This window comes from Crinia signifera, chromosome 2 (assembly GCF_055691185.1).
Source record: "Crinia signifera chromosome 2, ASM5569118v1, whole genome shotgun sequence".
NCBI lineage: Eukaryota > Metazoa > Chordata > Amphibia > Anura > Myobatrachidae > Crinia > Crinia signifera.
Window position 1 is genome coordinate 208,863,382 of NC_139218.1, and position 25,239 is coordinate 208,888,620.

The 25,239-nt window shown below is 45.2% G+C and overlaps 1 protein-coding gene across 2 annotated transcripts; it reads right to left on the minus strand.

The window, feature by feature from the left end:
* Window positions 1-14,853: 14,853 nt before the first annotated feature.
* On the minus strand, window positions 14,854-22,812 carry RSRP1 (arginine and serine rich protein 1). 2 transcript variants are annotated; one of them, XM_083173633.1, is made up of 6 exons: window positions 22,634-22,811; window positions 21,256-21,308; window positions 18,544-19,176; window positions 18,301-18,395; window positions 16,350-16,421; window positions 14,854-15,511 (listed from the first exon to the last, which is right to left on the minus strand). In XM_083173633.1, exons 1-6 carry the CDS (start codon window positions 22,690-22,692, stop codon window positions 15,347-15,349), a joined length of 1,077 nt encoding a protein of 358 aa, XP_083029759.1. In that variant the 5' UTR covers window positions 22,693-22,811; the 3' UTR covers window positions 14,854-15,346. The 2 variants fall into 2 exon arrangements, with proteins under 2 accessions (XP_083029759.1, XP_083029760.1); XM_083173634.1 differs by lacking the exons at window positions 14,854-15,511; window positions 16,350-16,421 and adding an exon at window positions 17,136-18,071 and having other exon boundaries at window positions 22,634-22,812.
* Between the last annotated feature and the right edge of the window lie 2,427 nt (window positions 22,813-25,239).

Consider the following 25,239-nt stretch of genomic DNA (forward strand, 5'->3'; position numbering starts at 1 on the left):
AGTGGGGGCCCAAAGGCCGCAGCCCCGAGTGGGGGCCCAAAGGCCGCAGCCCCGAGTGGGGGCCCAAAGGCCGCAGCCCCGAGTGGGGGCCCAAAGGCCGCAGCCCCGAGTGGGGGCCCAAAGGCCTGTTTCGCCCCGAGTGGGGGCCCAAAAGTCTGTTTCGCCCCAGAAGGTGGGCAAGTCTGTTTCGCCCCAGAAGGTGGGCAAGTCTGTTTCGCCCCAGAAGGTGGGCAAGTCTGTTTCGCCCCAGAAGGTGGGCAAGTCTGTTTCGCCCCGGAAGGTGGGCAAGTCTGTTTGGTCCCGGAAGGGGACTCTGCCTGTCCGGTCCCGGAAGGGGACTCTGCCTGTCCGGCCCCGGAAGGGGACTCTGCCTGTCCGGCCCCGGAAGGGGACTCTGCCTGTCCGGCCCCGGAAGGGGACTCTGCCTGTCCGGCCCCGGAAGGGGACTCTGCCTGTCCGGTCCCGGAAGGGGACTCTGCCTGTCCCATCCCAGAAGGGGGCTTAGTCCATTTTGCCCCAAGAGGTACCTTTAAGGCTGAATCCCTGGAAAGGGCGGCCATCTCCTTGGCTGAGGTCCCAAAGACCACAGCCTCAGCAAAGGACTTGAGAGCCATAAACCCAGTTGGGGTCTCGGTCATGCTAGCTTCCAAGGAGACTTCTGAAGTTTTAACTTCTAGTGGGGTCGTTCACACAGAGAATTCTAGCTCTGAGGTCCTAGAGGTGGATGTTTCCACGTCCATTGTATTTGATGGAGACCTTGCCCATTTTATTGCCCTGGTCAAACACTATACTTCCCTTTTTGAATCGGGACCATCTTCAGGGGTCACTTGGGCTAACATTGTAGACCTCATCATTTCAGCCTTTAGGGGTAGACCTCAGACATGGGCCTACAAGCTGATCAAGTGTAGTGACCCTTGCCTTAAGGATCTTTCCTCTTTTTGTGATGCCGTTATTAAAAAGTTCAGTCCCAAGAGGAAGGTTGAGGCTTCATCAGCTCCTGGAGATATGGTCTCCAACATTAGCCAGAGGTATGAGGTCCCGGCTCTGAGAAATTCACAATCAATCCATTGCACTTTCGCCTCACCTTGTATACCCACAGGCAAGAGTCAAGCAGTTGCTCCTGCCTTAATGATGGCAGACAAGAGAGAGAGTGCTGGCTGAGCTGTCCAGTCAAAAGTCTGAGATTAAAGACTTTCACAAAGATTCCATCTACGGCCAAGGCGTTCATTCTTCTTCGTTACCCATCCCGTCTGTGAAAAAGACGTTCAGGATCTCTTCAGTTCAGGATTCCAACCCTGAATCTGATTTGATACCCCATAGCTGTAGCTTGGGGGAGGGTACCATCAGATCTGATAATGTGTGGGGCCTTAAGTTATTTTTCCCTTCAAAATCCAGGAAAAAGAGAAGAAAGAAACATTAATCTTTTCTCCTGGATCATCTTTTAGTTTTGGTTGTGCCCTGTGGTCACCCTTAGGGGGGGCACTGTCACAAGCTGTGGTTGTAGCTTGTGTTTTCATTTTTGTTGCCTTTGCCCCGTCATCCAGAGTCCAGATGCATTTAATTTTTGGAGGTCTGGATTTTGGGGTCTGTTGACCCCTCCTCAAGGGGGGGGTACTGTCAGGAACCAGTTTCTGTCTGTTTGGCATTTCTGCTCACTGGTGGCCTCCAGTGGCAGGTCTGTTGCCATTACAGCTTTGTGTTCTGGGAGCTTAATTTATTCACTAGGCTGTGAGACATTAAGCTAATCAAGCACTTGCTGGAATCACCTGAGGCCTTTATAAGCCATGCTCTCCTGGGGATCTGTGCCAGTGATAGCTCATTTTCTGTCAGCTTCAGTTCCTGTCAGCTTCCTGGTTAAAGTTCCTGCTGCATGTGCAGGGAACTTCTGTCTGGTCCTTTGTTTCGGTCTCCTGTCTGGATCCCAGGATATCCTCTGCAGCTCAGCTTCTTGCAGCCCTGCATTTAGCGTTCTATATGCTACCTTGGTCCCTGGAGTGTTCGGGTTTCTCCCTGTGGCTCCAGTTGCATCCTGCGTCAGCTTCTTCCGTGTCAGCGCCTCCTGTGTCTCCTGCGTCAGTGTCTTCAGTGTCAGCGCCTCCTGTGTCTCCAGCGTCAGTGTCTTCAGTGTCAGCATCTTCTGTGTTCCCTGTGTCGACGTCTTCTGTGTCGGCGTCTCCTCACTCCTGCGTTCAGTGTTCCTGTCCCGGGACGGAGTCCACGTGAATTCCACCTTCTCCCTCTCTTTGTGGGTCACGTAAGTGCTCCTGTGGAGCCCCGGTTCTTCTTTCATCTCTGTTGTGGCCCGCCGTGGCCGTTCCCCTCCGCGGGACTGTTTTCTCTTGTTGTCAGGTTACGGTTTATTCTTGTCTTCTATTTTTCCCCCTATCTTGTTCCTTAGTCTCCGTCAGGTAGGGGTTTCCCCTTTCCTCACTGCATCCGGTTTTGGGGAATATCCGTTTTCTGTTTTCTTGGTTCTGAGGATTCCCTATCTCCTGTTGGGTTTGCGACTCGGTCGCGTTGTCCCGTCCTTGGCCTGGTGCCGGTTAGTTAGGGGTTCTTTTTCAGTTAGGCCCGTTAGTTTGAGCTGCCTCTTGATATACCCCCTGGCGATCGCTCACCCCTTGTCTCCACGTAACACCTGGCTGCATCGGGGTCAGAGCCGGCGTAACTGGCTCTTTCGAATGCGGCGGCTAAAGGCGAAGCCTAGCACTACCGCAGGGGTATTCCATCTGCCCGGGGGACTCAACAGAGTTAGTGTAGGTTTTGCTGTGGCCGTCCTAAACAGCGGTCCCAGCTACGGGCTCACGCCTGATCTCCAGCTCCCTGCCTCCTGCAGCACCACACCAGCATCCTCACGTCCCTGTCTCCGGACTTCAACCGTGGGTAACACCCAAATCCGTAACAATGTGTACATTCTTCCAGGCTTTCCTAAAAAACGAGACAGTGGACGAGGATCTTGACGGATCAACCGGGGGCATGAAAGAACTACATTTGGGGTGAAAACCTGAGTTGCAGAAAAAAGGAGAGCTCTTAATAGCTGTATGATAAGAGTTATTATATGCAAACTCCGCTAATGGAATAAGCTCAGCCCAATTGTCCTGGCACTTTGAAACGAAACAGCGGAGGTATTGTTCCAAAGCCTGGTTGACCCTCTCGGTCTGTCCATTCGACTGCGGGTGGTAACCAGAGGAGAGACTGACCTGAATCCCTAAGGCTGAACAAAACTGCTTCCAAAACCTGGCCACGAACTGGGAACCTCTATCCGAGACAATATCAACCGGGAGTCCGTGAAGCCTAAAATGTTGGTGATGAATAAATTCGCTAGGAGTTTAGCTGTAGGGAGCCCATGTAATGGAGTAAAGTGAGCCATTTTGGAAAATCTATCCACAGTAACCCAGATGGTGGTGAACTTGTTAGACGGAGGAAGGTCAACGATAAAGTCCATAGAAATATGGGACCATGGTTTTTCAGGAATGGACAAGGGAAACAGCGGCCCAATCGGAGACTGTCGAGAAGATTTGTGTCGCGCACAGACCAGACATGAGGCCACAAATCTGTCGACATCCTGCCTCATAGAGGGCCACCAAACAGTCCTGGCCAACTGTTCCAAAGTTTTGTCAATACCTGGATGCCCGGAGCTTTTTGCCGGGTGAAAATTCCTGAGAACCGCCTCCCGTAATTTCTGGGGAATAAATAAACGGTCCCGTGGTGTCTGTTGAGGAGCCGACGCTTGGGCAGCAATCACTAAGGTGGCTAAATCTTGGGTCAGGCCCGCCATGATGACCGAGCCAGGGACGATGGGGGATGCTTTAACTTCAGATCCCTGGGAAGTCTGAAAACTGCGGGAGAGGGCATCCGCCTTCACGTTCTTAGAACCTGGCCTAAAGGTGATAATAAACCGGAATCTGGTGAAAAAGAGTGCCCACCGAGCCTGTCGTGGATTGAGGCGTTTGGCGGACTCAATATAAGAAAGATTCTTGTGATCGGTGATCACCGTGATGGTATGCTGAGCTCCCTCAAGCCAGTGACGCCACTCCTCAAACGCCCATTTGATGGCCAATAACTCACGATTGCCTACATCATAATTTCTCTCGGCTGGAGAGAACTTGCGGGAGAAGTAAGCACAGGGATGGATCTTTAGATCCTGTGGCCCCTTCTGAGACAGGACTGCTCCAGCACCCACATCAGAGGCGTTGACTTCGATTAAAAAGGGTAGCCTGGGATCTGGGTGGTGCAGAATTGGGGCTGAGCAAAACGCTTTCTTTAATTTTTCAAAAGAATCCATCGCCAGTTGAGACCATTGTCCTGGGTCAGCCCCTTTCCGGGTCAAGTCCACTATGGGGGCCACGATGTCCGAGAAGGAGCGGATAAATTTGCGATAGTAATTAGAAAAGCCAAGAAATCGCTGAATGGCTTTGAGCGTGGTTGGGCGAGCCCAGGATTGAATGGCCTGAACCTTAGATGGATCCATGGAGAAACCTTGAGGGGAAATGATATACCCTAAGAAAGTCACTTGTGACACTTCAAATTCACATTTTTCTAACTTGGCATATAAATGATTCTCCCGTAGCTTCTGCAGCACCAGGCGGACGTGCTGCCGATGCTCGGAAAGAGACTTGGAAAAAATGAGAATGTCGTCCAAGTAAACTACGGCAAAACCCCCTAAACAAGGCCGAAGGACCTCATTAATAAAGTCTTGGAAGACTGCCGGGGCGTTAGCTAGACCAAAAGGCATCACAAGATACTCAAAATGCCCCGAGTGGGTATTAAACACGGTCTTCCACTCATCTCCACTTTTAATTCTGATTAAGTTGTAGGCCCCCCTGAGGTCAATTTTGGAAAAAATCACTGCCTCCCGAATCTGGTCAAATAATACGGAGATGAGGGGTAATGGGTAGGAATTTTTGACCGTAATTTTGTTAAGGGCTCTGTAATCAATACAGGGCCGTAAAGACCCATCTTTCTTCTCTACAAAGAAAAACCCTGCTCCTACCGGAGATTTTGAGGGCCGAATAAACCCCTTTTCAAGACTTTCTTTAATGTAGAGGTCCACGGCTTGGGATTCAGGTGCGGATAACGCATATAAACGACCCTTAGGAAGTCTGGCATTAGGCACTAAATCAATGGCACAATCAAAGGGGCGATGAGGAGGCAAGGTGTTGGCTTCTTTTTTAGAAAAAACATCCGCAAAGTCGCGGTACTGAGGAGGGAGAGCTTGAAGATCAGGGTGCATCACACGGAGAGGGAGAGTGAGACAAACATCTGAACAGGACCTTCCCCACCGAGTGATCTCACCAGTTTCCCAGTTAAATTCAGGGTTGTGTTTTTTCAACCAGGGCAGCCCCAGGACAATAGGAGTAAGAGGACAGCGAAATATAAAAAAGGTGATATCTTCGGAGTAAAGAGAGCCCCCACCGACAGACGAAGGGAGGGAGTCCTAAAAGATATACTGCCTTTGGACAGTGGACAGCCATCCAACCCACATACAGAGACGTGATTGGCCAAGGGTATGGGCATGAGGCCCAATCGGTGCACCAGGCCTTCATCAATGAAGTTACCGGCCGCCCCACAATCCACAAAGGCAGATCCGTTCCAAGAACGTTCGGTCACAGAGACTGATACCTGAATCAATACGGAATCTGAGGGAGAAAAGCTCGACAGGCCCAAGTGAACCCCCCAAGTATCACTTAGGCCCTGTCTTTTCCCGCCTTCAGCGGACAAGCAACAGCAAGGTGACCGGGACCCCCACAATACAAACAAAGGCCCTTGAGACGTCGGCGGTTCTTTTCGGAGGAAGATAGTCGAGTGGCCCCCAATTGCATAGGCTCGTCTCCGGGTACCTCGGTAGACTCTTCTGCAGATAAGGAAGGCAACACTCCAGACCGTCTCTCCCTCTGCCGCTCCCGAAATCTCCTATCCACTTTAATGGCTAACTGCATGATCCCATCTATGTCTTTAGGAGTAGGGTAATGCACTAATGCATCCTTAAGGGATTCGGATAGACCAATCCAAAACTGGCTACGAAGCGCTGGGTCATTCCAGCCAGAATCAATAGCCCAACGTCTGAACTGAGTACAGTATGCCTCAGCTGTGTCCTGCCCTTGACGCAAGGCCCTAAGATTTGACTCAGCCGAGGCCGTCCGGTCCGGGTCATCATACAATAACCCCATAGCTGAGAAAAATGCATCCACTGAAGAGAGCCTCAGCACCATCAGGAAGGCCAAAGGCCCACGACTGAGGATCTCCCTGCAGGAGTGATATAACCATTCCTATCCGTTGAGCTTCAGAACCGGATGACACTGGGCGTAATTTGAAATAAAGCCTGCATGACTGTTTAAAATTAAAGAACTGGGACCGGTCACCTGAAAAACGGAGAGATTTAACTTAGGCTCCAGACCCCTACCGGAGGAGGAGCTAGACTGTGACCGTTCCTCGTGTGAGTTTACCCGTAGGGTGAGCTCTTGTAATTTCTGCGTCAGCGTGTGCATCTGTCCTGCAAGGGAGTGGGCAGCAGCCTGTTGTGTCGGATCCATGATTGGGACTCACAATGACTACCGAACCTCTGAGCTGTAGGGGCAACGAACAGTCCCAGAGTATAGTTTGGCCGGTTATAATGTTATGATAACTGGGTGTCCTCGCCAACCCTGACTCCGTTGTCACCGAATGAGATTGGCGGACGCGTGCTTGAGCTAGGCTTCGCCTATAATAGCCGCGTTCGACAGAGCCCGTTAGTCAGGCTCCGCCCCCGATGCCACCAGGTCTTTAGGGTTGACAACGCCGCCACCAATGCCAAGGATGAACAAGGGGATAGCTAACTAACCCAAGAAGGGCGAGGTCACCCTTGTTCTGTGGACAACAGGGTGGACGTAACAATACGCAAAGATGAAACACAATAATATCCCAAACATATCCCAAAATTCGTTGAGGCCCTTAGGAGCAGAGACTGGGGACGCTTGCTCCTAAGGGCCTCAAAGCATTTAGAGGCTTACATTGCTTTTTATAGACTCGTTCTCTTTGAGATCAATTAGGTCTTCTTTTGAGTATAGTTAATGATATGCAGTCTCTATGAGGTTATCGTTCTACAGTTGGGGTCTAGCATGAGTAGTTGTGATATTACCGATATGTTTATTCGTTTCTTATGCAGCTTGTTTTTTGATATTATGTAGTTGTATTAGTTAATGGTGCTTACATAATGAAATGATATGAGATGTTTTTTGAGCCTTTTCTCTGTGTTTCTATATTATTCTTGTATATGAAATACCTATATTTATTTCCATGCCATCACTAGTGTGGTGCGTTTCTGTACCTGTGTTTTATTGTTATATGTGTCTGTACATTTTTTCTATATTATGGTGTGTTCACTATGTGTACATTTTATCATATTTTTGCACGATGTTTTTCTCGCGGTGACAGCGGGCGCTCTGACTGCCTGATGCTGCTGAGGTGGATTGCTGATTGGTGCAGGGGGGACGTGGAGGCGCGTCATTTGACGCTCATCACGTCTGTTCTGTGATACAGTCAAGTGATCCCTCGGCAGCGTCCTTGTGGTTGCGGGGCGACGCTGTTTACTGTGTGGTGACCATGGCAACGTGGGCGGTCACCGGTGACGCAGCGGGGGTCTGGCACTAGCGTGATGACGCGCTGGGTATGCGCGACTCACGTGCGTGGGTGGTCCTCGCTGTTTGGCGCCGTTGGCTGAGACGCTGATTCAGTGTGGGGCTCTGTGGGTATGTATAAATATTGTTATTCATGCACTATGTTATCCTGATGAAGAACCGCAAATAAAGGTTCGAAACGTTGGTCACACCACTGCTTATGAGAATTTATTTTGGGTGAGTGCCGCCGTCTGTATGTATGTGTATATGTATATATATATATATATATGTATATATATATGTATATATATATATATGTGTATATATATATATATATATATATACATATATATATATATATATATATACATATGTCGGTAAAACTGCAACCACTTTTAGAGATTGCTTGGCTAACTATAGATCTGTGGTTCATGCAGCTTTATCTGCTGGTACAAGTGACCAGTCGTTGGCACGACATTGGCCCTTATTTTGATCGGCACGGTACGGCCCGCGTGCGGCCGTACCGCCGATGTTTTTTGTCTGCACATGCGCAGAGGTCATTCTGCGCATGTGCAGCCCCCTTCGCCGCAGACGGATTTCGTCCGCCGCAAAGGGGGCGGATAGGGGCGTGAGGGGCTTCATCCCCTCATTTCCCTATGTGTACGCCCCGCGTTTCATGGGCGTTCCCATGCAAACGCGGGGCGTATGCATGGTAATGAGGGCATGACGCCCTCATTACCATGACATGGGGGCGGAAAGCTGACGTCGCCGGATGTCAGCTTTCAGCCCCCATACAAGCTACCACACGGACGATTGTCCGTGTGGTCTTAGCTTGCGGGAGCTGCCGCGGCGTGCGGGCCTGCCTTCGATGGTCGTCGACCATCGAAGGCAGGGGGCAGCTCCCACCATGGTGGAGGCGTAGCCTCCACCATTTTTGTGCGGATCGCCAGCCGTCCGTGTATGGACGGCCGTGGCGATCCGTCCGGTGGGCGGCCCTTGGTTTGTGCGGTCGGAGCCCCGTGTGCGGCTCTGACCGCACCAACCAGAATAAGGGCCATTGTGAGGCAGCTGGCCACTCAGTAGCTAGCTTATGTACCAAAGTTATAGACCATGTCCCGCCGCAGAATTCAGAATTGAAAGTAGGTGGATTATGAAATTGGACTCATTGGCACCACAGGACCTCAATGAGAAATTGGAACTGCAATGCTTTCTCTGAATAACTTTGATATACAAGCTTTTTTTTATATAATTTATACAGTATGCTTCACTTTGATGGGTAATTGTATTCAGTACTTATGTGGCCTACTGTATCATTCCTTGCTGTCGCATTTGATTGATGTGCCAATTAATTGATATAATTATTGCAGAAGCTGCTCATTGCACATTCGGTACTTATGTATTATCTGGGCTCCCATGTTAAATGCACCCCATTGTTTCATACCCCTACTATCCAACTACGCATGGAGTTGATTTTATATAGTGTGGCGAGCGCTGCGAGCCACCGTGCCCGAAGCGTGGCGACCGCAGCGAGCCCCGCGAGGAGACGCGGTCTCATAAGAAAAACGGGAGCCCAGATATTACATAAGTACCGCACATTCTTTTAATTGTGTGTTTATGTTTTTGTATTTTTATTATAAAAAAAAATGTTTTACACCTGACTGGAACTCTGAACCCTGTCCTATTCTCCCTGCCCTGCGGGCTGTGTTTCTGAGTAACTGGAGGGCAGCTACAGGTGTTGTGAGCGGGATGGGCGGTGCTGCTGATGCCTCTGATTGGTGAAGGTGTGTCCTGTGTTTGAATAAATGTATGCTGTATATGTTAGCATTTGTTATTCCCTGACGATGGGAGCATTATGGTGTGTGGCATAATGTGTAATCGGCATTACGGTGTGCTGCATATTGTGTAAGGGGCATCATAATGTGTGGCATAATTTATAATGGGCATTACTGTGTGTGGGATAATGTGTAATGGGCATTACGGTGTGTAGCATGTGTAATGGGCATTATGTGTTATTGATACTTTTTATGGCAACACTCCTTTCCCATGAAGCCACGCTCTTACATTTTTGCCACTTGCCTTTGGCATGGGGGTTATTCTAGTTCACTTGCAAAGGCACAATCACTCTCTTATGGACAAAACCATATGCACTGCAGGTGGGCCTGATGTAACATGTGCAGTAGGGCGGAGTGAAAAAGTTGAAATTAAGATATTCAGAATCGCGCTAGTGTGGAAAAGTTGTGACTTGACCTGAATAAGAAACATGCAAAAGCGTTTTGCTCTAAGTCAATATCTTCTATTCCGGCAAGACACCTAAAGTTTTGCTTTTTAGATGAAAATAAACAAACGTATAAAGAAGTTCCTATCAAGGTATCTTTTGGGGAGATGGCAGGATATGGTCCTCACACAAAGGTATCTTTTCTAGGTCCAAAGATAAAAGATATGCAATGCGTACCCCAACTCACTCAAAAATGAGGATGGACGTTCTCATAAAGGTATCTTTATGGCCACACACCGTGGGTTCAAAATAGCGGACATTAATGTAATTTTCTTCACATACAGGGTAACACATAAATAAAAACTTTTTTAAAATGGGGATAGGTGCAAACACTTCCAGATCACAGATAGGACAGATGTAAAACAAAGTCTACCACCTGGTAAATATCCGGAATATTGTCCCATGGTGTGTTCAGACAAGGAGCCTCAATCTTTCTGGTGGCAAGCTTCTCCACTGCACCAACGCATTTCGAACATCAGCAACTAGGAACTTCTTCAAGGTATACCTTGAAGAAGATCCTAGTTGCTGAGGATCGAAACGTGATGACGCAGAGGAGGAGAAGCTTGCAACCAGATAGAAAGATTGAGGCTCCTTGTCTGAACACACCCTGGGACCTTCTGAACCATGGGACTTAGGATTGGTATTGGACTTCCTAAAATCAGACTGAACCAATGGAATTGGTGGACATTAAGTACTTTACCTGGAAAACAGCCATGCTTTTTGCTCTAGCTTCAGCCCCTAGAGTTTCAGAACTTGGGGCCTTGTCCTGCCGTTCTCTTTTTCTTGTGTTTCACAGAGATCGAGCAGAACTAAGGACTAAGGGTTTCCTTCCCAAGGTCGTTTCCTCTTTTCATGTAAATCAGCCAATTGTCATTCCAGTTTTATCAGGATCGGCGGAATCCTTGGACGTGGTTCGTGCCTTACGTATCTACGTTTCTAAAACTGCTTCGTTTAGAAAGACGGATAACTTGTTCGTCCTTTACAGGGCTGAAAAGGATGGCCGGCGTCTAAACAGACCCTGACCAGATGGCTATGCCTTACTATAAAGGAAGCTTACGTAAAAGCTGATCAACAGACTTCTTCCAGAGTCTGCGCTCATTCTACCAGATCAGTCAGTACCTCCTGGGCAGCAGCCAGAGGAGTATCTCTCCCACAGGTGTGCCGAGCTGCAACCTGGGTGGGATATAATACCTTTGCAAAATTCTACAGATTTGACAGGTTTACCAGGCAGGACTCTTCCTTTGGTAGAGCAGTCTTGCTGGAACCTCAGAGCTTGCCCTTCCGGGTTTAGTGCTTTGGTATTATCTTACACGTGATGACTGCAGTGTCCCCTGCAAGAGAAATAAGGAATTTGGTACTTACCGATAATTCTCTTTCTCCGATGCAGCAGGAGACACTGCACGCCTGCCCAGCACTCAATTCCTGCCATTTTGCATATTATGCGTGTTCAGTTTGACTGCTGCCACTGGCAAAATGTTGTTGTTACGTTTATTGTTTATTAAGAGGGTTGGACTAAAGGTCGTCTGCGCCAGATATGAATTACTTATGTTTCTATGAGAGAAAGGGTATCACCTAACCCAACAAGAATTTCTAGAGCATGCACTTTCAGATCGAAACGCGTTAGTGAAGACTCTTCCATTACTTCCTGCGGTGGGGACTGGCTCGGAGTGTGGAAAGAAGGGATTCCTCTTTGGATTGTCGGGGCCCCGTCTTATCCTCTAAACATCTTAGGAACCCTGACCTCTAAAACTTTTGAAGCTAAGTGTACCCACCTTCTACGTTTTATGTAATTTTTGTGCTGTGATTAAAGATATCTAAAAACTTTACACACTGCTTCCTTTGTGTATATCATTATCTAGTGATATTGCATGAGGAAGTTGGGAGAAAGCAAAAAAACTGGAAAAAGATCCATCAGATATGCAGTTTTACAAGTGACCGCTTGTGAGTAATTGGTTTAGGACCCCCAAACCCTACATTTTCTGAAGTGAGACACCTTTTGGATTACAATCTTGTGCAATGCCTGTTTAAATATATAAGCCTGTGAGTGCATTTGAAAGGGGGATAGATCCCCGAAAAAATATATATATTTTTTTTTATCCTATGAAAAAAATAATTGTTTTCTTAAAAGACCATACAAGTTAACAGTATTACACGAGGAGAAGTGTGTATTCTCTCTTTTATTTTTCATATATCCTTGTGACTACCTTGAGAATCCCAGGAAGGAACCACTGTATGAACACATTTACAGGGGAGTATTCCTAAGGATCATTAAACAATTGAAGCACTATTGTTTTAAGTGAGATAATTGTGTGCATGTTTATTGTTACTTATTTAACAGTTGTTCTATTCTAACTGTATGCTTTATCTTCACTAATATTTTCTCTTTGTATCATACATATGTCTTCCTATTACTGGGCATATGCCTTACCTCTTCCTCTCTCGGACACAGTTTTAAGACTGGGGTCTGGGTGGGGATAGAGGGGGAGGAGCCAGCCAGATCCAAATATTTTTTTTTTTCCTTAAAGTGCCGACTCCTCCAACGCACTCACTCTATCCCCACATGTGATGACTGCAGTGTCCCCTGCTGCCTTGGAGAAAGGGAATTATCGCTAAGTACCAAATTCCTGTATTGGTGAACCTGAATACTGTAGGTCTTTATAATATCATGATGAATATTGCAACCAAACAGACTGGGGTTCTCACAGCTTGTGTGATTTTACAATGTAGGGGTGGGGGACTGGAAGAAGGGACTACAGAAGGTGAAATCACAAGTTTGGAGGAAGGTTTGCGGAGAGTCTTGATGGATTGGATGTTTGCAGGTGAGTATAAGAAATTAAAGAGGAACAGGAAGAGTGAAAAATAGGCATGCAGCATCTTAAGCTTGGGCCACACTAGACCATCTACCTGGTAGATGGAACTGATTAATTACATTGAAGAAGTTCCTAGTTGCTGAGGAGGAGAAGCTTGCCACCAGATAGAAAGATTGAGGCTCCTTGTCTGAGACAATAACCCTGGGACAATATTCCGGATATTTACTAGGTGGTAGACTTTGTTTTACATCTGCCCTATCTGTGATCTGGAAATGCTTGCAACTATCCCCATTTTAAAAAAGTTTATTTATGTGTTACCCTGTATGTGAAGAAAATTACATTAAAGTCTGCTGTTTTGAACCCACGGTGTGTGGGCATAAAGATACCTTTATGAGAACGTCCATCCTCATTTTTGAGTGAGTTGGGGTACGCATTGCATATCTTTTATCGTTGGACCTAGAAAAGATACCATTGTGTGAGAGGACCATATCCTGCCATCTCACCAAGAGATACCTTGATAGGTTTCATTCACCTACGTTTGATGTGAGTTTGGTACGCAAGGTGTTCTTTGAAAGTGGATCTGGTGGAAGGGCACCCAAACACTATTTCCTCTAACAACAGGGGTGGAATAAGAATCAGCCCTCTCAAGACGTACTTCACCATATAGGTTTCATGTACTCTTCTTTTGCATGGTCATAATATATATGAAACACACATGCACATGCGGGTACATCGTTATTCCCTTGAAGAACCATTGGAAGTATTTCACACCAAAAAGGGAAGTAACGTTGCATGTTATTAAGTGCCAGTGTGCCTCCATTTGTTGGTTTTTGTAAAGAAATGGTCGCTGATGAAAAGAAACCTCTGCCAGGGGGAGCCGCAGAGGTAATCAGCTGGTCTTATAATGGGGCTGAGAACAGGAGCGCACACCCGGCAATTTATCGCCAGGGCACACTCTGGCAATATGGTCGCCAGCGACCATATTCCCAGCAATATCAGCCCCTATCGCTGCGTGTGTACACGGCTTAACTTAGCTTGCCCTATATTCAAGTGACTGGTCACAGGTTAATAGACACAATTTGTAGGCGAAGTAGATAGGGAAAGCATGTGTTTGAAATTAAACCTGTCCACTAGACACTGTTTAGCATCTGAAAACCATATTTAATTAAATGGTCATTGGATTGTTTATTACTCACAAGTAAATAATCTACCAGTGCTCTGTTCATGTCTTCCGCTTACTTAAAGTGGACAGCCACTTTATTACTATAGCACGCAGCATAGGATGAGAAGAATCCATCCATGTATTATTGTTTGAATGCAGTTGATATATTTTTTGTCATCCACTGCACTGTAGTACTTAAATGAAATAGCGCTGACACCAAAAAAAAAAAAAAGCCATTAGTGCTAGATGTGTATATTGGTACACATCTGAAACAATTGTTAAACACCAGACAGCTGCTTGACATATAGTAATGTATGAAGAAATGTTAGATGATAAACTGCTTACAGCCGCATCTAATGTGCAGTACAGCCCACAGGAGTCTCTATAGCAGGTATTCCCAACCTCAGTCCTCAATGCACACTTACAATTCAAGTTTTAGCGATATCCATGCATGGGTACAAGTGACTAAATAAGGACCAGTTATTTTGATATAACCAGCCTGGATATCACTATAGCTGTGTACACACGAGGGCTATAGGGGCTGAAATCGCTGGAAATGGTCGCAGGCGACCATATTGCCAGTGATGGGAGTGTGCCATGGTGATAAATCGCCGGGTGCACGCTCCCGTTTTCAGCCCCTTTCTAATCGCTGACGGCAGAGGTTCCCTTTCATCAGCGACCATCTCTGGTCGTTGATGAAAAGGATAAACTGAGCAATATATTGCTCAGCAATATATCTCCCCCGTGTGTACGGGGCTTAACACCTGCACTGCTAGTTTGCCCTGAGAAAAGAGGTTGGGAATAGCTGCTATACACTTTGCACAGGGACAAGATGGGTACACACTACTACTATTTGGATAATTGCTCCATATCAGCAAAGTGTGTACCCCGCTTTACCACCATCAGGAAGCCTCTGTATGCAATTAGTCATAGGGAACAACAAAGTTACACAGCACCATATGAACATTTACTCTTAATACCATGACGGGGGGAAAAAAACACCACACCAAGTTATTTTTTTTTTTTTATTGATAAAATATCTTTATAAACATTCTAGGCAGTCTATTTGATGTTTGATTACTCAGATGTTACATTTAGAATGAAAACAAAATAAATGTCTCAGCTAATGCCATATAAGTAACATAGTATGTACATAGATCTACTTACAATCTAGACATCACTAAACAAAAACAAAAAAATGATGATATCAAAATGTTTATCTTCAAACACTGGTAAAAAAAAAAAATATATGTACTATACAGGTATTTACAAATAAACATTGTTTCCCACCTGAAAATCTTGTATCCATCACGAACTAGGCCAAATCTGCAAAATAAGACCCAATATTCAATAAAACTACTACCATACAAACCATACCCTAAGTGTCTATTTCAACAACCCATATGATCCCATTCACACTCTGAATCTGAACATAAATTAAACATTTAGAAAAAAAATATATATATGTAAACCCCGCCCCCCTCACAATGTCCATAAACAAACGTTATGCTCTGCTTTTGTGCATATGTTTTGGAGACAAGCTCTTTGAAAAAGATTTAGCTTCACTTGTCACAGGGCGCCACAGCATGTAAGGGCTCTTCTGTTTGGCCTCCAATTCTTGGTCTTTCATAACATTTTCCACTTTTGTTGGAGTATCAGTGTCTGAACCCTGTATACATAAAAAAAAATTAAAATAAAGTGAATTGGGTTAAAGAGGAATAAAATAGAAGGCTATCTATAGAGGGGGGGGGGGGGGGGGGGTGAAACAAGAAAGAAGCACAAGGTAACAGTCAGTGGTTAATAGGCTTATCTAAATACCAGAGATTAGGGCAGGGCTCGACAAACCCTGGGCGCCAGGTCACCACAGTGACCAGATTTGCCAAGAAGCAGAGTGGTGGCTTGCTTTAATGGCAGAAGCCTGCAGAGCGGTGGACAACTCATGGGCGGTGCGGCTATTTCAAAACTCAAGGCTACTCACGAGCCAATCGGAGAGCTTGCAGTTCGGCAGCCAATGAGGTGTGTGTGGGGCGGGGGGGGATCTTTTATGCAGTGCTATGTGTGTATCAGTGTGAGATTTTGAGAAGTTTGAAGAGGGAGTATTGAGTACCAATGTAAAAGTAGGTCAGAACCTAGGTGGGTGAGGTAAATAAGGCTTTTAAAACTTAAGAGATTTAGAAGGGACTCCGTGGCATTCAAGAAAGTCTACTAGCAGTATTAAGATTGGAAACAGAGTGAAAAATTAGGTGGAACACCATAAGGGGGAGCTCATTTATCAACAACATTTTGTACGCGACCTGTGTGTGATATTATCACAATAGATAACAATAGTTACTCAGTTATAAACCAGCCATGTTTTCAGATGGTGGTGCCATTGATGGCAGAGATCCGATGATCTCCAGCGATGGTAGTGACCCATGTATGTTTTTCCAAAGATTGGTAGAAAGACCATTTGAAATTAGAATAGGTGAAAAGATGACAGAAGTTCTCAGATATTTTACTATACTTACCCTCGAACTAGAACTGTGGTGCCGAGATTTGCTTATCCTATGCTTAGCATTTTCTGTTTCAATTCTGGATTGCTGTAAAAAGAACAAAAATATTTAGCGAGAAATTACAGACCACTGCTAAAAAACAATATGGTAAGTGTGCACCAATATATTCACCAAATGCCCCTTACAAATTAAGAGTAGCAGGGTTACACATATAAAATGAAAACATTTGGATTCTGTATATGTAACACTTTCTTCCACGGTATAAGAAGCTGCAAACGTACTCAGGGATCTTTAACACATGTAAGAAGTTTAAGAGTACAAAAAGGTCAGTTGGCTTCTATGAATGCTCATTTTCTTTAAACTTGGTTCAGGACATTAATTCTTAAAATTATTTGTAGATTTGTTCAGTCTTTCTGCAATACTGTGCACTGTATCAAGCCTCCTATTTAAACTATGCAGGTGCAATTTGTTACATTAGGTCAATTATGCCTGAACAAGTATGCAGACATACGATCAATTCAATATACTGGCAATACATACTTCAGATCTAAAGCCAGATGCTTACAGCCAATATACTTTATTGCAGCCACCAGATTTTTAGAGTGGACAATGAGTTAGAAGACATCTAGATGAAGCATATAACAGAAGAGAAATCCAATACAAGATACAGCGGATTTCCCCTACTCAAGAGTAGGATATATACAATATGCAGCCATTAGCTCAAGCATTATAAAAATGCTAATGCTTACTATACCCATATACATTTGTCGCATTCTTTTACTGGTGGTGGGGGGGGGGGGGATACCAATGTATTTTATCAAATTAAACACAGTGGTAGTGGTTTGAAGTCAGAGCTTTACATTGTCCACACTGTTAGAAACTGATCTTAGTTTGTCATAAGCCACCAAATACTTGTGAATTGTTATCAGAGGTGAACTGTGAGCAGTACTCCTCTAGCATTTCCACTTATGTACAGACAACCACCATCTGATATTTGGTACAGTTAACTTATCTGCAAACGAGACAGGCCTCTTCTTCGATATTCTGAATCTGGAACAAAGTTAATAGGTTATGAAGATTACCTGTGCCTGGCTTTTGAGATGATTCCCAATGGTTATGATTTTTTATTTTTTTTTGGAATTGTTGACTAGTATCTACAAATTAAGATTAAAATCGATTGGCAGTACCGTATATCTCAAATACACTAGGAAATCATAGCATCTTCTGCAACAGTTATTCACTATCTAGTGACTTAATGGACAAGACCAGAATCTTATTTTCTTATTTAGTATTTGAAGCTAACACTCACAGGACCTGAGAAAAACAGAGAACTAAGCAACACCTATAATTTGGCAAGTATAGCTGCACTGGATTTGTGAGGGGTTGCATAATTGTAAGAGACAAGTTGTCACATTCGAGTGACGTCTAGTATACATTTGAGGATCTTGAATATCAGACAAGAGTCTGATTAGACACGTAGTGCTGTAACTTGATAAAGCCTTCACAATTCAGTCCTTATGTAGGAATGGCAGGCTTATTACAAAAAAATACATTTTTGCTCCAACTTTTTCCATCTATAGCAACCTGAAAAGATTTAGGGCTCATCCATAACATCTGATGGAAAAAAACCAACAGAATGCTTCAAGATAGTCAGCACTGCCACCTTTGAATCATGTACCTATACCACAACATTACCACCCGGTTCTCATCCTCATAGGCTGGTGTTCATATTCTTTTCTATGAAGACAGAAAGAGCATGTAAACTGAATATTGGTCTGAGAGAGGGTAAACAGTTACCGCAGTTTGGATTTATCCAATGTATGCCATGATAAAAATGACAACTATTTGATGCACTTGACCACATGCAAGTTTGCAGAACTTCTTTCTTTCATTCTTCAGGATCATTTTATAAAGTTAAGTCTGACGAGAGGTTATTTGTAACAAAACATTAACTTTTATTTCTTACCTCTACATTCTTTTTCAGGCTTTCTGGCAGATCAACTTCTTTTCCAAGAATTTTTGATGCATTCATCTTTGCAATTTCTAACAACTCTAACTTTTCTATGAAAAAATATATATGTTTTAGGAAGAGTTAACCAAAAGTTTGCGATATAAAAAAAAAAAATATTTATTGAGATGAAATATTGAGATATGAAAGTCAATGTCTTCATAGCGTAAATTAGACACTAACAGAAGAATGATTTCTTACCCTTTTCACTTAACCGCAGTGGTGTTCTGCTGCGAGAACGGGTCCTTGATCGACTTCTCAAAGTTCTGAAAGTGGGAGAATATGGACGCCTCACAAAACCATAGTAACGGCGGCCACGAGAACGAGATCTGCTCCTTGAGTAGCGACTTCTGTAATATGATCGAGAGTGGGATCTACTGCGTGACCGATATCGAGGAGGAGATCTATAGTATCTTCTGTATGTAGATGAATATCTTCGCCTCTGCCTTGGGCTGTAGGATCTGGATCTGCTTCTGCAGTGGCTTGAACCAGAGTAGTTTGTACAGCGAGACCTAGAACGGCCACGGGAATAAGACCGTGAGCTTCTCCTGGTTCTTTTATGCCTATATTTTCTATCACGTGACCGAGACCTGCTCCAGCTCCTTGATGAAGATCTTGATGAAGATCTTGACGAGCTGGAAGAACTTGAGCTGCTGGAGGATGAAGATTTGCGCTTACTAGAATGTGTCTTAGACCTTGAACGAGACCGTCTCCCGTCTGGAGAACTTAGGCACAAATCATCCATAAAATTGGTCATTTCCTTTGTTTCTTTTTTGTTTGCCTCATTCTCAAAGGCTTGATTAGTTTGAGGAATGTTATCCTCATAAACACAGTCTGTTAGGAAGAGGGAAAAATAAAAAATAAAAGATACAAAATTAGTTATTTTACAGTAGAACGTTCTCATAATACAGAACTTAACGTATTGGCCGATATCGCATCCAATTTATCGGCCGCCGTGAAACTAAACAAGTACCATTTAATTTCCTCTTCTTTGAAGAAACATTAAGGTTTTTGCTAACATTACATTTCACATATTGTTAACCAATGACTCACATACATTACAGATGTATTGGAGGTATTGTTCTAAGGGCCCATTTATCATGTAATAATTGTGGCTAATGACCCAAATGTTATGGATCCCCGGAATGTATTTAGGAGGAACCGCAGCAGGATCTGCAATCCCCCCTTCCCCACTGGCAGTCGCATCCCCCATAGGTTTTTTATGCAATGCTACCAATGTATCCATATCGGGTAGCATTGCATCCGAGATGTCAGTAGCCAATTGCAGCCTATGAGCTACAGATCACGCTGTCAGAGCTAACTACGCATGAGCAGAAACCCAGCGAAACAGATCGCAGGGATAAGCTACTTTCAGAGCCCCTGTCCTGCAGGGATATACATCGTCCGAAACAATCGCATATTGCAAGGTTAGTGTTCCCGCTAGGCCCGCCCCCTTTGATGACGGCGGCTCAGGCACGCCCCTCTTGTTAAGTCGGCGACCCGGGACCGCCCCCAGCTGTGACGTCGGCAGGCCCGGTCCGCCCCCTCGCCCGCTCTTAATGCTAGAGTGAACACTACAATGTGATCATGGGCAGTTGATCCCCATCCAGAATTGTATTGCATATGCAATCCTATAGTAAATGGGCCCCCTAATCCCTTACAGACAACTCACGTAACCAGGAATGTTACAGACATTTAAAAACACAATGAAAAAAAACCAATCAGGGTCGGCACATTGGGAATTTACATGTTTAATTAACCCAGATTGTTCCCAGCTTTGCAATGTCAGAGGAATTGGGGAAAAACGAGGCAGCAAATGCATGTGTGCCATAAAAAAGGTGGAATAGTGTTTAAACAGCACTGAAACCATAAACCTAGATCAATACAAAATCCCCTATAAGTTTTGAAAAAAAAGCCCAACATTCCTCATTTTGATTAATTGACTACTCATTTTTCAGCATATGGATCATTCTTCCCTCTCACTTATAAAAATGATAAACTGAAATGTATTATTTTTTTTTCGATTTACTAAAGGTCCCCATACACGGTCCGTTCGGTACTTTGAGATGCGCGCTGCCACGCATCTCATCGTACAGTACAAAAAGTATGTGCTGCACATACTTTTTGTACTTGCTATATATGCTCATATGCAGGAGGAAACCTTTATTCCTTCTGTTTACACACAATGAGGGTGATTCAATTGTTTATACATGTGTGATCTAAAGTGGAAGTAGATTGATACCTGGGGGAAGGGGCTATTACATTTTTTGTTATTGTTCCCATTATTGACAGGCTTAGCCTTTTAAAGAGAGTTGTTCTATGGGCGTGCATTAAGCAGACAACTAAATGGCTGCCAATGAATGCACATTAAATAACTGAATTCCCCACAATAGGTTTTCTCAAAAGACCACAGACTCTCCATATTTCACCCAACAGGCTGTCCCTAAACATATGGGGCAAACATTTCTAGGTTTTTTTTTTAACCACTAAGGGGATTTGTCATATGTATGAAGTAGGGACCAAAGCAGGTATGATCCCTCAAATCCCACACGCAGTTGCATCCCTCTTAAGTTTATTTGGGGATTTTCCAACATTGGCACCTGCAATTACCAACATCTGAAAATGGGGGTATCCCATTGTAGTCTACAGGCTACTCACCTGTCGCTGGCCAGGCAGAACTCATCCAGCAGCCATCAAAGCACATGACAGGTATGCGTTCCTTTTGGAACCCCTGTCCCTGCGTGCAACTCCACACTTCAGATGGGAATCGGATATTGCAATAAGCTTCTTGGCAGTAAGAACCCATTGAATATGTTCCCATATGAACACCTGTATGAATACCTTTCCCGTAACATACTGTTTCCCCATATTTCTAACATCCTTCAAAGACATGGGACTAGAGCAGTAACTCACCAATCGCTGCATTGTCGGAACCACCACCTCTCTCCATCACCATAGCATAAATCCTGCAAAAACAAGAAACATGCCGCAGTATTAGTTGCCATGAAGTTGTTTTAAAGAGACACACCCTCATGGATTAGAAGGCTACAGCACAAACTGCATCATTACCACCACTGGAACCAGACAGCCCCCGGCCCCCTCCCTCCCCCCCTCTAATCAGGTTATATCACAGGTTCTCAAACTCGATCCTCAGTGCATGTTTTCCAGGTCTCCACACAGAAGCACAAGTAAAATAACTACATACCTCCCAACATGACCCTCTCCAGGAGGGACACATTGCTCTGCTCCTGCACGTCCCTCTTAATTTATAATTACCATCACCTGTGTTGAAGCACCTTTCTTATCAACTGACCTGTTCAACACAGATGAGGGTAATCATACATTAAGAGGAAAGTCCAGGAGCAGAGCATGGTGTCCCTCCTGGAGAGGGTCATGTTGGGAGGTATGCAACTAGCTCCTAGCACCTGTGGAGCTTTTAAAATGTGTTAAGTCAATGATGAGTGCACCAGGAAAAAGATAAATGTGTGGGGTCCCGAAAACAGAGTTTAAGAATTCATGTAAAGGTGCGTACACACGGGGGCGATTTAGGGCAAAATCGCGGGAAATATGGTCGCTGAGCGACCATATTGCCCGCAATGGGAGTGTGCACCCCGGGTGCGCGCTCCCGTTTTTGCCCCTGTGGTGATCGCTGGTCGCAGGAACATGCTCCTGCGACCAGCTGATTTCCACTGCCGGGCTCCCCCCGGCAGTTTCTTTTACATCAGCAACCATCTCTGGTCGCTGATGTAAAGGAGAAACTGAGCAATATATTGCTCAGCCATATATTGCTCAGCCATATATGGCTGAGCAATATATCTCCCCCGTGTGTACACAGCATTACACAATCGGTACAGCTGCGACGCCGCTGTGTCTAGATCAGGCATTCCCAACCACGGTCCTCAAGGCACACAAACAGTGCAGGTTTTAGTGATGCCCAGGCTTCAGCACAGGTGACTTAATTAGTACCTGAGTGATTCTGATTAAACCATCTGTGCTGAAGCCTGGATATCACTAAAACCTGCACTGTTAGTGTGCCTCGAGGACCGTGGTTGGGAATGCCTGCTCTAGATCATAAAATGGCGGCGGCAGAGAAGCCACCCGAGATGGCGCCTGACAGCTGAGCCGCGCAGCGACACAGACGAGACCGGGCTCTGCTACCGCCGGGCAGCTATACAGCTGCAGTTACACCGCTATAGCAGATTTATAGGGGAAGCGGTTACACGCACAAGGCATGCCCTACATGCCAGCGCCACCGCAAGCGGACCGCCAGAACCCGTAGCACCTGACTTACAAGTTCCCGAACGCGTCATACTGAGGCTCCTGGATCTCTATCTCCACAGTGCGAGTCATGGCGGAAAAGCGCAACCTTCAAAGAAAATTGTCCACGCAATGAAGGTTCTACCGCAAGCTCCCGGCTCCGCTGCTGTCAGCAACTAGCGCAGAATCAGAATACAGCAGAATCTTCGAGAAAGCTGCTGAGTGTATGATGGGCGGACGGGGATGAGGCAATTGCTGATTGGCTGAGCGTCTTTCTGCATGTATAATTGGATGGTATGCTTATCAATCACCAGCACCCAAGAGGCGGGAGCACCCGGGACTCCTGGGAGGGGTGGTTGAAAGAAAGTTCTAGTAGCCTGAGCCTCTGTCATGTTACATAATAAGATACATACAATACATTATTTACAACAGTTACACTGTTATCCTATCCACACATCCTATCCACATACTTGGATGGTTATGTACTAATAGCCTAATGCAGAGGTTCTTTAACTGTAGAGGTGCCCATACATGGTACAATTATTATATTTGATATTGAATACAATATCGCATCTCATCGCATCTCAGTTTTGCGATGAGATGAGATCTAGTACAAAAAGTATGTTTTTTTTTTTTGTTAATTCTATCAAATGGTAAAACTAGTACCATCGAATAGAACACATCGATGGCTATGCCACAGAAAAGCACTGATATGTGCTAGGGATGCAATATCATCCCTAGCACATATCAGTGCTTTCTGTGGCAGGAAGCAACACCAAAGGTGCATACACACGGGGCAATATGATCGCTGCCAATATATTGCTAGCAATATATTGCTCAGCAATCATATTGCCCCGTGTCCCGTTTTCATCTGCGACCAGAGATGGTCGCAGATGAAAATTTAAACACTGCTGGGTGAAGAGGCAGGGGATGTCGCTGGTCGGAGGAGCATGCTCCTCCAACTAGCGACCATTCAGGGGCTGAAAACGGGAGCGCGCACCCGGCGATTTATCGCTGGTGCACACTCCAATCACTGGCAATATGGTCGCCCAGCGATTTCAGCCCCTATCGCTGCCGTGTGTACACAGCACAAAATGTATTAAGATCTAATTGGTCAGTGTGGGGAACTATAAACATCCCCCTCCAGCGACACCCACTGGAGTAGACAGGGCATCCGCCTAGTGCTAGATCTCGCATGAAGAACAGGGCCGGAGCTGTCCCTTCTGTGGTGAACCACAACCCCTCTATCTGTCCAAATCGATAGCTGCATTTGTCGGAATGGTCAGTGCCATTGACCATTCATAAATTGCTTAGCATATCAGTGTGCTATATTGTAAATAGCAGTGCCTATAAAAAAAGGCATTTTCCAGGTAATTACTGCTTTCTTACATGAAGTTAAAGTGGTATCAGCGCACATAGGGTGCAATTTAATTGAATGAGAGATTCAGAAAGCGAAGGTTTGGTACTTGTTTAGTTTCACGGCAGCACTTCCCTGCGGATCCAATCGTATGCAAATAGCATCCAAATCGATCTGCGATGCGATTTAGCCCAACTATCCACGTCAGCCCGAAGCATGGCGAACGCACGTGGTATGCGTCCTCCCGACCTGTTCATACCCCCACTATCCACGTCGGCCTGGAGTAGATTTTATAAAGTGTGGCGAGCCACCAAGCCTGAAGCGTGGCGAGCGGACGTGAAAAATGAGCCCCGATATGTATTCCACGTCCCCTCGTGGGGCTCGCCACGCTTCGGGCTCGGTGGTTTGCTGCACTCGCCACACTTTATTAAATCAACTCCAGGCCGACGTGGATAGTGGGGGTATGAACAGGTGGGGAGGACATGTACCGCGTCCACTCGCCATGATTCGGGCTGACGTGGATAGTGGGGGTGTGCATTTAGCAGATCGAATCGTATGCAAATCGCATGGGATATCGCATGCGATTTGCATACGAACTACTGGAAAGTGCCGCTGTGAAACTAAACAAGTACCCAATATTTTTCCAGTTTTTTAGAAGTGGCAATCATTTTCCCTTCAGAATCAAACTGGTTTTGCAGTGTAACTTACTGCCGCTTTAAAAAAAACTGCAGAGTTCTTACCAAATCTCTCACTTTCTGAATCTCTCATCCTATTAAATTTCCCCCATAATGTGCACTGATGTTGCTTCTCCCCGATAACACCTAATCATATATCGATATCTGTGTATCAAATGTTAAAGACTCCTCCATTATGCTGGTGAACTAATTTCTTAGGGACCGAAGCGGTGAAATGTAATAGGATGAGAGATTCAGAAAGTGAGAGATTTGTTAAGAAATCTCCAGGTTTTTTTAAAGCGGAAATCATTTACACTGCAAAATCAAAGTGCTTTTGCAGTGTACATGATTGGCACTTTAAAAAAACAACGGGAGAATTCTTACTAAATCTCTCACTTTCTGAATCTGTCATCCTATTAAATTTCACCCCTGGGGCTTCAATAATGGCTGCAAGGTGTACTGTGCAGGGGGGCTCACACATCGAATACCCTGCACCCATTTAATCATACTCCCCTCTCTGGTGGTCCAGCACCAGCAGTAAAAATCACTAAGGAAATGGCTACCATGGCCATTTTCCAGTGATTCACATATGCACAATAGAGGTGTCCT